We start from the raw sequence: 14,620 nt of genomic DNA, 5'->3' as shown, positions 1-14,620 counted from the left end.
TGCTAAATTTGTACTTTGTAAAGTTATGCATCTTTCTCCATTCACTAAATCAGTTAGGTCCAATTACGTAAAAGTTAAATAAATCTAATTTTGCATTGTATATGAATTACGTGAAGCTATTGGTTATGAATAAATAAAAAGAATTAGAGATTATAGAATACAGCGTGTAATTAGATTATTTGGCCTGCAAACATTTCCATGCCCTTACTTAAACTTAAAACCCATACAGTAACATTTTTACCTGACGCACAATCGGATAAAACCAACAAAAAGTGCATTGTTATATTAATAATTACCTTTTCTTCCTCCACGCCTCCCACTTTTTTAATGGTTTATGAACATTAGAAATTATATTCCCTTTAAATACGATTGTCTCTAGGAAAAGTCATTAGTTTGAAGGCTTGTGATTGCCGTTTTTCCTGATCCTACGGACACGACTGCTCAAATGTTTGAACTCTATTGGACATGCATCAACACTGAGGTAATTAGACATGTTAATGCACTCAACATTTTTAAACCCATGTTTCTAAAAGTGGGTATTGGGACCCAAACTGTAGGTCCTTGACTGTTTTGCTTCTTTCAATCACTTAGATGGTATCGGGTATTATCAAGGTTATAGTGAAATAAGTATATTATATATAAACTGCCGACAGATACACTGGCTGTAACATAACTGAGGGAGTGGTAGCTTAGTAGTTAAGGCACTGGGTTACTGATCGGAAACTCGGGGGTTCAAGCTGCCACTCTTAGGCCCTTGAGCAAAACCCTTAACCCTCTGTGCTCCAGGGGCATCGTATCATGGCCGACCTTGCGCTCTGACCCCGGCTTCTGAGAAATCTGGGATATGCAAAGAACGAATTTCACTGTGCTGTAATTTATGTGTGACAAATAAAAGCTATTCTATTCTTTTATTCACACCTACTTACATGTTCCTATGAGGAAAAGACTTAAGTGTTTGTGTTCAAGTGCATCAAAACATTGAATAAAAGGAATAACCACACGCCCTCGTATTTTTGTGTTATGCTCTTTTATTAGTCCTGGAAAACATGTAAGGCATAATGGTAACATCACACACAGAAGCGTTAAACGAGCTCTATGGTCCTCTTGACCACCTTTGCGAGTCACACGTGATCCAACCCAGAGTCGAGCACAGAAGCAGCGGCCCCTTCAAAGGGTCTCAAATACATTGGAGATAGAGAGAAAAAGGGGGAGGCTGGGGAACACTGATGAAGGAAAAACAAAGGAAACAGTCTGTCGCATCTCTGACGTGTGTGGAAGAAAGGGTGATTATACAAACACAGCTCGAGAGAAAAGCAATGATTTAAGCTATTTAGCAACTGAGGTGTTGAGTCATGTCATGGCAATCATTCGGGTCCTAACATACAAATGCCTGACGCATCTATATAGAAATCTCAGTTCTTACAAATGCGTCGCTTTGATAAATACCACAACTACGGTGGAGAAATCCAAGTTGTACGTTTTATAAATTTATCATTTGGTAAGTACCCTGTCAACCAGCACATAGTAATTTATTGAGGAAAAGAAAAAAAAAAAAGCTAATTATTCATCAGTTTTGGTGTTGAAAAGACAAAAGGTAAAAATGTATACGCTCAAGCAGTTTGGGTCACACACCACTGCTCTGAAAAAGCTGAAAGCAGTCTTAAAATGAGTTTCCTGTTCTCGGAAAGTTATAGCGGCTATGGAATGGAGAGAGAAAACTAGGAAACAGAGTGGCTCAGACAGAGCCCTGAATTATCCACACAGCATATCTCCATATAAACCAGAGACACACACACTTGCAGCTAAGCTTATCTTGGGCCTATGAACCTAAGAAAATAGGTACGCTGACTAAAAAGCAAACTGCATGCTAATGTATAAACCTCATGCCAGTGAATGCATGCAACAATAAAGCAGATGTTAATACTACCGGGACTGAACTGCAGAATTGATTTTTGCTGTACAGCCAGATGAAATCACGACGGAGGAAATGGTGGAACAGCCCTGATGTCACCCAGCCAAAGGGGTATATGACCAGAACAACCCTGCTTAGAGAATGAGATGGAAGATCCAGGGTGGAACCTGGGTTCTACAACTAGAATCCAGTCCAAACATTGCAGTTGCTGCATGCATGAACACAAAATGTTTTTCTTTGAGCAGGTTGACTTTAGTTGGCATTTTCAGCTGTATCTTAACTCATCAAGTCTGATCACCAGTTCTGCACTGTCTGTTATTTCCTGTTGAGTTGTAAACACTAACAGATTTAGCATTAACTGATTGACAGATCAGCCCTTCTGAGCAGAGCTGGTGTGCCAGAGAGGTTGGCAAGTGTATGTGCATGTGTGTCTTTCGTGGAGGTATTCCAGTGTTCGGAAAACGAATCGGCACAGTGAGACCTAAACAGCGTTTACATGGATTAGCGAAAAAGCCAGGAGTTTTTTTTTAAGCACCAGTAACTTTCAGCGATGCGATCAACCACACACGACAGGTACGACATTGGTTAATTTTTTTTTTCCTTTTATTTTTTTTTAATGAAGGTCGTTTTAAAAGCGACCAGCAATGATTCTTGTCGTTCCTTCTGTTTTGTCGTTCAGTGTAGTAAGGATAGCTGGAGTGAAGGCAAGAGCCTCAAGCACAGTTTGGCACACAATCAGGATCAACAAAATGTCATTCCTCACATTTGAATGGAAGTGCAGCGAAGCCTCTTCAACTTAAAAACACTCAAACGAATAATAGGGCTACACAGCAACAACAAAAACAAACCAAAAAAAACCAAACAAACAAACAAAAAAAAAAACCAACAGGGAAAAGAATGAGGATGCCCTTTGCTGGAGGGTTAGTAGGGGTCATGTTGTGCTTCAGAAAGTGAAGCACTTTTCACAAGAACACAGGCAGAGAACCAGAGATACACAACAAAACAAAATACAACATGGGCGCAAATGATCCCGAAACAGAATTCGCATTCGCCGAATCCAGTTGCCGGTCTCGTGTCAGAACACTGTCACTCTTTAGACAAGGATGGCAGTGCCACACCCTTCCCGATGCATTCTGGTAACCTCCTCCATGTATGGACAAGCTCAAAATGATCAAAGGTTGAGATGAAGTTCTGTTTCTATACGTGACGTGTGTGTAGAGAGCAAAAACTATTCATATGCGTGCTTATGAATGCAAGAAAGCGCAGTGTGTGTGTGTGTGTGTGTGTGTGTGTGTGTGTGTGTGTGTGTGTGCGCTAAACAAAAATAAATTGAGGGGACTCCTGAGGAACAGTGGGGCGGGAAGTGGGACTGCCATCCCTATAAGTGCATTACGATCCACAAGCAGAGTGCAAATAATACCAAATTAAACACAGGCCATTCACCACAGGGAGGGAGAGAGAAAAAGAGATGTTTACAAGTTATGTTTGTTAAAGATTAAACTGCAAGGAGGGTGGACAGGAGAGCTAGCTCATAGTATAAGGGAGGTAGAGACAGGAAGAAAAAACAAAACAAAAAAAAAAAAACATTTTCATCTAGATCTGACAACTGACCTGAGGACAAAGACGTACATCCATACAACTTCTCAACCACATCTGTACACAACACACACTCTTACAAACACACTGCACTTCACACACAGACAAAAACCAGACCCACTGACGGAGGGACGGAAAGGGAAGGGGAGGAAAAAAAAAAAAAAAAAAGTCACTGCAGTGCATCTACATCGCCATGAGAGGCAGTAGTGCACTACAGATGCATAAGTCTAGCCGAGGGAGGAGTCAGTGAGTTTGAATGACAGGTTTCAGAGTTGGAAGGCGTGCCAGGTTACACCCTTTGGACTGGACTCTGACACAGCAGCCTGAATACATGTCAAATCAGCATAGAAAGAGATTTTAAACAATATTTAGTTGTATAAAAGCCGGAGGATCAAAAGCACGTAAATAAGTGTGGAGTGCTTGGAATTGGTGGGTGGGATGGTGGGGGCAACTGTGTCATTGCTTGCTGGCCAAATGCCTGTTGCTATGCCAACTACTGGCTGTAAAACTCAAGAGAGCGAGAGAGACAGAGACAGAGAGAGAGAGAGAGAGAGAGAGAGAGAGAGAGAGAGAGAGAGAGAGAGAAAATGAAGTAGAAAATCTGAAAAACAACAATTACACTGGAAACAGGCCAACGGTCATAAGGATCGAAGTGGAATGCTCCAGATAATGTGGAATCCTGGAGGAGGCTCAGGAAAAAAAAAAAAAAAAAAAAACATTCAGGATCTCAAATCTCAAAGAGTGTTTTCACATCTCTGCTGTAATACAATAACCTCAGAATGTGTGTGTCTGCATGCCTATGTGTGGGGAGATGTTAGATGGGTACTGTTCTTTAGTGAACTCCATTAAGATCCTAGCAAGCAACATGTTTAATGACGGTCATGATTTGATTTGTGCACAGCTTGATTGAAATCACGACTATACGCTTAACCAGGCCACTAAATCGAAGACATAGGACCTTTATACGATATCATATGGCATTTTAGTTCTGTCCTTAGTTTTCTTTTGTGTTTTTGAAAGCGTGCCTAAAAAAATATTTCATTGCATCACCGCCTCTTTCCTTTTGCTGGCCCACAACCTGCATTCTTTTTGAAACCTGGAATTGTCATTACTTCTGGAAAGGAAAAAAAAAAAAAAAAAAAACCAGTCTTTACTTGCAGTTTGGTCCTTACATTGAAACCTTTTAAAGAAATCGATCATATTTTCGAGTTTTAACAGGTGCATGTGAAATTAGAACAGCTAATTAGAAACCACACTGACTCCTCCTTATTGCCTTGGTGAACAATGTGGGCGGGGCTCAATGATTGACTTCTCCATCAGCGAGTCTGGTCCTAATAGGAGAACAGGATTCACTAAGGGGAGAACAGATATGACCAGGAAGATGAGTGGGAGGGAGTTTGGGATAAAGAGACAGAACACGTATGAAACATTGTAGTCATGGCAACAGGACTCCTGCTCAACCCTGGCATTTACCCATAATCCTTTGTGGGTGCACAGCTATTAGACAAAAAAAGCATTGAGAATGCAGTTAAGCCAAATCTGAAATGCTAAAGAACAAGTGCTTGAGATGAGAGTAGTGTGTTAAAGCAATGTTGAAGGTGAGAGGATGAGGAGGAGCAGAAAAATGATGAATTAGTGGCTTTGGCAGTATAATACTGATCCAGCATACCTCAAATGGCACGCAGTTAAAGAATAGTAACAGCACAGAGTACAGGAGTGAATACAGGAAAAGTAACATAAGAGAAATTTAGTGGCATAATAGAGTGGCATATCCCTGGTGTGTGTGTGTGTGGGTGTAGGAGTGTGTGTGTGTGTGTGGGTGTAGGAGTGTGTGTGTGTGTGTGGGTGTGTGCGCGTGCATGCACAGGCTTGTGCACTTGTTAGTTAGTTAGTAAACAGCTTTTGAGTTCTCAACTTATACAAGGCTGGATAAACAATTACAGATTTCAGCACAAGGCGATGATTTAAGGCCAGAGTAAGTGCCTGGGGTTGAGCAGAGAGCTGGACTACGCTGTACTTCCCAACACCACTACACACAAACACACTCGCACACATACACGCAACACAGACTCAAATAATCCCCTACTCCAAAGACAAACAATTCACAGCCACCAATTTCCTGCCTAGCTTCTGCCCAACTCTCAATTCTCTTCTTTCTTGGCCTCTTCTTTCTTCTCTTCTGCATTCTTCTCTTCTAACTTCTCCTCTGGTTTCTTTTCCTCAGCTTTCTTTTCCTCCTTCTTGGTCTCCTCTTTCTTCTTTTCATCCTTCTTGGACTCATCCTTCTTCTTGTCGTCCTTCTTCTTTTCCTCTTTCTTCTTGTCCTCTTTCTTCTCCTTCTCGTCTTTCTTGGCCTCCTCCTTCTTGGGCTCCTCCTTCATGGGCTCGGTGGAGAGGATGATTTTGCCGATGTTGCCCCTCTCCTGCATCCTACGCATGGCATCACCAACCTGCTCAGAGTGAGAGAGGGATGAGAGAGAGAGAGAGAGAGAGAGAGAGAGAGAGAGAGAGAGAGAGAGAGAGAGAGAGGGTTGGAGAAAAAAAAAAGAGCAGCTTGTAGATCCATCTGCTAAGATAAGAAAATTGAACAAGAAGGACGATCTAAAACTCAATTGCACACAAACACAAAATAGATATGAAAAAGAAAAGAATGGAACAATTGATCTCATGGTAAAATCAAAAATTAGCTGCAACCAAGCTGAATGAATGCAGTCAAAAAAGAAATAAAATTAAGTGAAAGAAAATGTATCCACATGTCCAAGTTTCTCTCCACTCCTGTCTCTAGCTCTTTCTGCTGTTTTTCCTCTGATTCCCAAGCCATTCACCTCTCCCACACCACACCGCCCAGCAACCGACGCCATGGCAACAGAGAAGCATCTCCTAGCAACTGAAAAATCCTGACCCTGATGACTAACTACTACTACAGATAGAAAGGGAGAGGCTTTATAAGCATTATTTGCTAAAAAAATTTTATTTATTATAATTTGGTATGAGACTTTGGATGCACTAAATGCTCACTATAGCCTTTTTGTTGCTATGCACAACTTATTAGCTGTCCCTGCCCCATACATGAATGAAAATGGAAATGGATACATTTCTAAAACTCAAACTCTATTCTATAATTTTAGGTGTGAGTGGGAAAAAAAAATAGTTTTGCTGTCCTTGAGGGACAGCGAGATAATGCTGGATTCCTCACACATGCATCATCTGGGTCTGGATCTACAATCCTTACCTTTTCAATTACTTCAACTAGTTACTGAATAATTAATATTTATAGTTTGCTTTGAGCTGAATTAATTAAGAGGTTAACCAATTGTTTTGTATGTATGCATTTTACTATTTTTGTGCACCATACACGTCACGTCAAAAGTGTTGAACCTGAGCGGATTATGTGCAAACGTTTTTATTGAACAAGGACATCCAGAAGATCTCAGCAAATCACTCGGCTTTACTGAAACCAAACTCATGTCGATCTGACCATCTCCTAAGCAAACATGGAGCAAGGTCTCCATAGCAACAGGAGAAAGGACTAAATAAGCAGAGGATAAGAGCGGAAATGTGACCGAGACACATTGATGAGAGATGAATAGAAAAAAAATGGAATTGACTAAATACAACTCTTTAGGTGCTGTTCCTAACCTATGCATTTATTACACATGATTGTGTTACTCAACACGCCATGAGCATTTTCTAATAAACAGCATTTAAAAGGGTCCTATTTTTACCACAATTGTTGCCAGTGAATACAATTATTAGTTACTGAACAAATCAATGCTATAACTATCATAGCATTTATATTTCTTCCGTTATATTTAATATTGTGCGAAGCTTATGACGTTAATTTATTTTATTGCTGTTATTGCTTATGCCACCATAACTAAAAAAAAATAATAATAAAAACTTAACATCAGTCAACATATATAGCAAGTAAATCTTTCATTTAACCAGTGCAAGAGTTATAAAGCGCACACTATGCGCACCCACCTGCTCAAGGTGGTAGGTGGAGTCAATGCGGGGTTTGATCTTGCCCTGCTGGTACAGATCCAGCAAGCCCTTCATGACATCTACGACGAGCTCAGAGTCCAGGTAGCCCAGGTGGAAGCCGCAGACGGCACGGTTGTTCTGGCACAGACTCAAGGTGTGAATGGAGAACTGCTGGTACCAGGTTTTAGCCACAGCAAACAGGTTTTTCTTCTGACCAGACAGCATGTTGGCGGCACCTGTGTATGGCATACATTGTGAGGCTTGAGCGGTTTTCAAAAAACAAAACTGGAAGAGAATTTTTTTATAAATAAATAAAAAATAAAAACACTATACCTATAGGAGTATATTTAGATCATGTTGCATCCGTTTGTTAGATTACGTAATAACCTGAGCGTGATTAAGCATTACATGTTCTACTTCTCCACACATTTGAGAGAAGTGAAAAAATATTTCAGCCTGGCTTGCCTTAATTCTTTGTACTGACACCCTTTGTAGCCTTCTGGTCTGAAGGTTGTGATAGTTATCTAAACACAGCACTGTGCTAAATGTTAGCGAGGTAAACTGTTAGCCAAGCTAAATAATATAGAAATAGTATAGAAATCTAGCTTCAGAAATGTAAGCCTCTGATTATTTATCGCAAAAAAAAAACAAAAAATGTTAACAAATGAATCCCTGAAAGTCCTCCCACTTCTTTAGATGCTAGTGCCACCTCTCTACCAGTACTAGCTAGCAATGTCACCAAGCTAGCATTTTTTAGACAATCATAGTGATTAAAATGAAGCAATGTTGGGGCAGTACTGCAATTTCAATGTACAATAAAAAACTAAATCAGCTAACTTATGTTGGGCTTTATGCTATATTGAAAAATCAAGTTAAGGCTCTAGCTCACATAAGGCTATTATATTGTGTAATAAAAATATCACTGGTTTTTATTATTTAACTTGTGTTTGGGAAAGCAACAACTAATTTAGGAGCAAATGACTTTAATTTTACATTCACTCAGCCACAATACACACATGCGCAAAATGTTTTGGAAATTTTTAGCGAGACTTGCTATATTAAGTTAAACATTCAGGCTACATTTTATTAGTGTGTGAAGACGCCTGAAGACATCGCTTTCAGGAACGCGCAGGAAAACCAAAATGATATGCAGCTTTTATAATTGTGTTGCTTTTACGCTTAATTTGGAAAGTGGATTATTAGGATGAATGGGGCCACTGTGGCCTGTGTGTGTGCGCGTGTGTGTTCAGTGGGCGAGCGTATTACTGAAAGAATTTTGGGGTCTGAATTCTAAGCATGTTCTCGAAGTATGGTGAAGATGAGTGGGAGGGAGTTTGGGATAAAGAGACAGAACACGTATGAAACATTGTAGTCATGGCAACAGGACTCCTGCTCAACCCTGGCATTTACCCATAATCCTTTGTGGGTGCACAGCTATTAGACAAAAAAGCATTGAGAATGCAGTTAAGCCAAATCTGAAATGCTAAAGAACAAGTGCTTGAGATGAGAGTAGTGTGTTAAAGCAATGTTGAAGGTGAGAGGATGAGGAGGAGCAGAAAATGATGAATTAGTGGCTTTGGCAGTATAATACTGATCCAGCATACCTCAAATGGCACGCAGTTAAAGAATAGTAACAGCACAGAGTACAGGAGTGAATACAGGAAAAGTAACATAAGAGAAATTTAGTGGCATAATAGAGTGGCATATCCCTGGTGTGTGTGTGTGTGTGTGTGTGTGTGTGTGTGTGGGTGTAGGAGTGTGTGTGTGTGTGCACGTGCATGCACAGGCTTGTGCACTTGTTAGTTAGTTAGTAAACAGCTTTTGAGTTCTCAACTTATACAAGGCTGGATAAACAATTACAGATTTCAGCACAAGGCGATGATTTAAGGCCAGAGTAAGTGCCTGGGGTTGAGCAGAGAGCTGGACTACGCTGTACTTCCCAACACCACTACACACAAACACACTCGCACACATACACGCAACACAGACTCAAATAATCCCCTACTCCAAAGACAAACAATTCACAGCCACCAATTTCCTGCCTAGCTTCTGCCCAACTCTCAATTCTCTTCTTTCTTGGCCTCTTCTTTCTTCTCTTCTGCATTCTTCTCTTCTAACTTCTCCTCTGGTTTCTTTTCCTCAGCTTTCTTTTCCTCCTTCTTGGTCTCCTCTTTCTTCTTTTCATCCTTCTTGGACTCATCCTTCTTCTTGTCGTCCTTCTTCTTTCCTCTTTCTTCTTGTCCTCTTTCTTCTCCTTCTCGTCTTTCTTGGCCTCCTCCTTCTTGGGCTCCTCCTTCATGGGCTCGGTGGAGAGGATGATTTTGCCGATGTTGCCCCTCTCCTGCATCCCACGCATGGCATCACCAACCTGCTCAGAGTGAGAGAGAGAGAGAGAGAGAGAGAGAGAGAGAGAGAGAGAGAGAGAGAGAGAGAGAGAGAGGGTTGGAGAAAAAAAAAAGAGCAGCTTGTAGATCCATCTGCTAAGATAAGAAAATTGAACAAGAAGGACGATCTAAAACTCAATTGCGCACACAAACACAAAATAGATATGAAAAAGAAAAGAATGGAACAATTGATCTCATGGTAAAATCAAAAATTAGCTGCAACCAAGCTGAATGAATGCAGTCAAAAAAGAAATAAAATTAAGTGAAAGAAAATGTATCCACATGTCCAAGTTTCTCTCCACTCCTGTCTCTAGCTCTTTCTGCTGTTTTTCCTCTGATTCCCAAGCCATTCACCTCTCCCACACCACACCGCCCAGCAACCGACGCCATGGCAACAGAGAAGCATCTCCTAGCAACTGAAAAATCCTGACCCTGATGACTAACTACTACTACAGATAGAAAGGGAGAGGCTTTATAAGCATTATTTGCTAAAAAAATTTTATTTATTATAATTTGGTATGAGACTTTGGATGCACTAAATGCTCACTATAGCCTTTTTGTTGCTATGCACAACTTATTAGCTGTCCCTGCCCCATACATGAATGAAAATGGAAATGGATACATTTCTAAAACTCAAACTCTATTCTATAATTTTAGGTGTGAGTGGGAAAAAAAATAGTTTTGCTGTCCTTGAGGGACAGCGAGATAATGCTGGATTCCTCACACATGCATCATCTGGGTCTGGATCTACAATCCTTACCTTTTCAATTACTTCAACTAGTTACTGAATAATTAATATTTATAGTTTGCTTTGAGCTGAATTAATTAAGAGGTTAACCAATTGTTTTGTATGTATGCATTTTACTATTTTTGTGCACCATACACGTCACGTCAAAAGTGTTGAACCTGAGCGGATTATGTGCAAACGTTTTTATTGAACAAGGACATCCAGAAGATCTCAGCAAATCACTCGGCTTTACTGAAACCAAACTCATGTCGATCTGACCATCTCCTAAGCAAACATGGAGCAAGGTCTCCATAGCAACAGGAGAAAGGACTAAATAAGCAGAGGATAAGAGCGGAAATGTGACCGAGACACATTGATGAGAGATGAATAGAAAAAAAATGGAATTGACTAAATACAACTCTTTAGGTGCTGTTCCTAACCTATGCATTTATTACACATGATTGTGTTACTCAACACCCCATGAGCATTTTCTAATAAACAGCATTTAAAAGGGTCCTATTTTTACCACAATTGTTGCCAGTGAATACAATTATTAGTTACTGAACAAATCAATGCTATAACTATCATAGCATTTATATTTCTTCCGTTATATTTAATATTGTGCGAAGCTTATGACGTTAATTTATTTTATTGCTGTTATTGCTTATGCCACCATAACTAAAAAAAAATAATAATAAAAACTTAACATCAGTCAACATATATAGCAAGTAAATCTTTCATTTAACCAGTGCAAGAGTTATAAAGCGCACACTATGCGCACCCACCTGCTCAAGGTGGTAGGTGGAGTCAATGCGGGGTTTGATCTTGCCCTGCTGGTACAGATCCAGCAAGCCCTTCATGACATCTACGACGAGCTCAGAGTCCAGGTAGCCCAGGTGGAAGCCGCAGACGGCACGGTTGTTCTGGCACAGACTCAAGGTGTGAATGGAGAACTGCTGGTACCAGGTTTTAGCCACAGCAAACAGGTTTTTCTTCTGACCAGACAGCATGTTGGCGGCACCTGTGTATGGCATACATTGTGAGGCTTGAGCGGTTTTCAAAAAACAAAACTGGAAGAGAATTTTTTTATAAATAAATAAAAAATAAAAACACTATACCTATAGGAGTATATTTAGATCATGTTGCATCCGTTTGTTAGATTACGTAATAACCTGAGCGTGATTAAGCAAGTACATGTTCTACTTCTCCACACATTTGAGAGAAGTGAAAAAATATTTCAGCCTGGCTTGCCTTAATTCTTTGTACTGACACCCTTTGTAGCCTTCTGGTCTGAAGGTTGTGATAGTTATCTAAACACAGCACTGTGCTAAATGTTAGCGAGGTAAACTGTTAGCCAAGCTAAATAATATAGAAATAGTATAGAAATCTAGCTTCAGAAATGTAAGCCTCTGATTATTTATCGCAAAAAAAAAAAAAAAAAAATGTTAACAAATGAATCCCTGAAAGTCCTCCCACTTCTTTAGATGCTAGTGCCACCTCTCTACCAGTACTAGCTAGCAATGTCACCAAGCTAGCATTTTTTAGACAATCATAGTGATTAAAATGAAGCAATGTTGGGGCAGTACTGCAATTTCAATGTACAATAAAAAACTAAATCAGCTAACTTATGTTGGGCTTTATGCTATATTGAAAAATCAAGTTAAGGCTCTAGCTCACATAAGGCTATTATATTGTGTAATAAAAATATCACTGGTTTTTATTATTTAACTTGTGTTTGGGAAAGCAACAACTAATTTAGGAGCAAATGACTTTAATTTTACATTCACTCAGCCACAATACACACATGCGCAAAATGTTTTGGAAATTTTTAGCGAGACTTGCTATATTAAGTTAAACATTCAGGCTACATTTTATTAGTGTGTGAAGACGCCTGAAGACATCGCTTTCAGGAACGCGCAGGAAAACCAAAATGATATGCAGCTTTTATAATTGTGTTGCTTTTACGCTTAATTTGGAAAGTGGATTATTAGGATGAATGGGGCCACTGTGGCCTGTGTGTGTGCGCGTGTGTGTTCAGTGGGCGAGCGTATTACTGAAAGAATTTTGGGGTCTGAATTCTAAGCATGTTCTCGAAGTATGGTGAATAAGAGCTTGTGTGTGTTTGGTTTCAGTCCGACTGACAAGCCACTGTTCCGTGGATCCACTGCGAGTCCTTTTCATTTAGTGACTCATTACATGCCTTTTCTCCTAGGTGTCTCAGCATTGTGTGCTTGCAGAGTTGCACCCTATAACCCTGACTTTCTTGATATCCCCACAGTTCTGTTTTCACATCCGTGAACACTTTCACCCATCAGCTCGTTCGAGTTTTCTCGGCTGTCCTTCCTTTTAGCAATCTTTAAGCAATTATCTTTTTTCGAGTACTAAATCTGCCCTCTCACCCAACCATTTCTGCTGCCTGCACTCAGATACACACACACACACACACACACACACACAATGGGCTCTGAGCCGGCCTGAGATTTGGACATGTCCCAGTCTGCTACATTCGGACACAGGCCGGGTTCTGGGGCAGATAGAGGCTCCATTGTTTCACTTGGCTGCCATGATGCTGATAAGCCCAAGCTTGGGGGTGTTGAGTTTGAGAGCAAAAGAGAAAGAGGGTGAGACTGAGGAGACTGGGAATGGGAGGGAGCGAGAGAGAGCGAGAAAGAGAGCAAGAAAAAGAGAGCGCGCAGCAGAGGGACACAAGAGTGCTGTGTTAGTAAACTTTTCATGGGCATTAGGTTTTTAAACATGTGGAGAAAGCGAGGAGCTGACTACGTGCTGATCATGCATGCTTATCCTACACGATCAGCTGAAGCCTACACTCGCTTTGCATTAATGCCTCAGGGTCAGCTTCAATAAGCTGTTTCAGTGAAGTGCAGCACTTTGTGGTCTCTGGTAGAATCCCTAACCATATGCATGCATCATGATCAGTTTAAAGGTGTAGTCAGCATCGCAGGTGGAAGTTAGTGGACACTAGCGCTTTGTGCAATATAAACAAAAACATCCTACTACACACAGTATATTCCAGGATTAACTACAGAGGACAGAGTTGTAGGGATGGTGATAATTTGAGCAGAACCTTATTAGCTGGTACATTCCACAATCAATTTTAATAGAAAGTAATCTCTGGTAAAGAAAAAAAATAAATTACAAAAACCACAAACTAACACAAACGTAAAAAAGTATTATTTCCATATAATTTACTTGAATATTGAACACTTTCATTTGATTTGTTATTCAGACCACAAAACTTTGTTCATCATTTGCAGTGGGTCATTTTGTTACCTTTGTGCAGTTCTTTTTTTTTTTTATTCGACTAGGTATACTGTTTAAATGATCACAATGTCTAAAAACTTCAAGGTAAACCAACTGTCGAAAAAAAAGGAACATGCTAAACAATGGATAAGCCAGACCAAAATGCTTGTGTAAATGATAACTGCAGTCCCACTATCTAAATGTTAGCACATGAGGAAGAACTTTCAAAATCACAATACACAGGACATTGATTTCTGCCTTCGGACTCACCGTAACTGATGAGTTTGCCCATTGGCTTCAACAGGTTGTAACCCTTATGGGTGTCAGAACCTCCAAGAGGATCCAGGACAATGTCCACCCCTTAAAAAAGGAACACACACAAAATATGTTTGAGTGAATAATATTCCCATTATTCATCTACACTGTTTCTTATTTACAGTGATGAAGAAAAAAACAACAAAAAAAAAACAAAAAAAAAGTTGATCGCTCTTCCGTTTTTCTGATAAGATAAAGAGCAAAAATCTTCCTGCAGAGTTAAAAATACAGATGTATTTACACACACACACACACACGAATAACAATGCTACAATTCAAGGTTAGAATAACACACCAGACAAGTTATCAAAATGCAAACAACAAAAGGCACCAAAGCCTGTTTCAAACTGACTTCTTGAGGTGGAGACACAAAAGTATTCACCATGAAATCATTCGTCATTCTTAATAAATTTACAGGAGTCATAATTCCCCAGTCATCAG

General features: G+C 40.0%; 1 protein-coding gene across 1 annotated transcript in view; it reads right to left on the bottom strand.

The window, feature by feature from the left end:
• Positions 1-1,008: 1,008 nt before the first annotated feature.
• The window catches only part of vat1 (vesicle amine transport 1), a 33,140-nt gene continuing 19,528 nt past the window's right edge, over positions 1,009-14,620 (bottom strand). Inside the window, exons 4-6 of the mRNA XM_046865609.1 lie at positions 14,135-14,224; positions 11,389-11,624; positions 1,009-5,958 (exon numbers count right to left, since the gene is read on the bottom strand). Of these exons, the coding sequence (XP_046721565.1) occupies positions 5,650-5,958; positions 11,389-11,624; positions 14,135-14,224 (635 nt within the window). The 3' untranslated portion in view covers positions 1,009-5,649. The remainder of the gene's footprint in view (positions 5,959-11,388; positions 11,625-14,134; positions 14,225-14,620) is intronic.

The sequence above is a fragment of the Silurus meridionalis genome, chromosome 14, assembly GCF_014805685.1.
Source record: "Silurus meridionalis isolate SWU-2019-XX chromosome 14, ASM1480568v1, whole genome shotgun sequence".
NCBI lineage: Eukaryota > Metazoa > Chordata > Actinopteri > Siluriformes > Siluridae > Silurus > Silurus meridionalis.
Note: the sequence above shows the minus strand (reverse complement) of the source record. Positions and strands in the feature narration are given on the sequence as shown.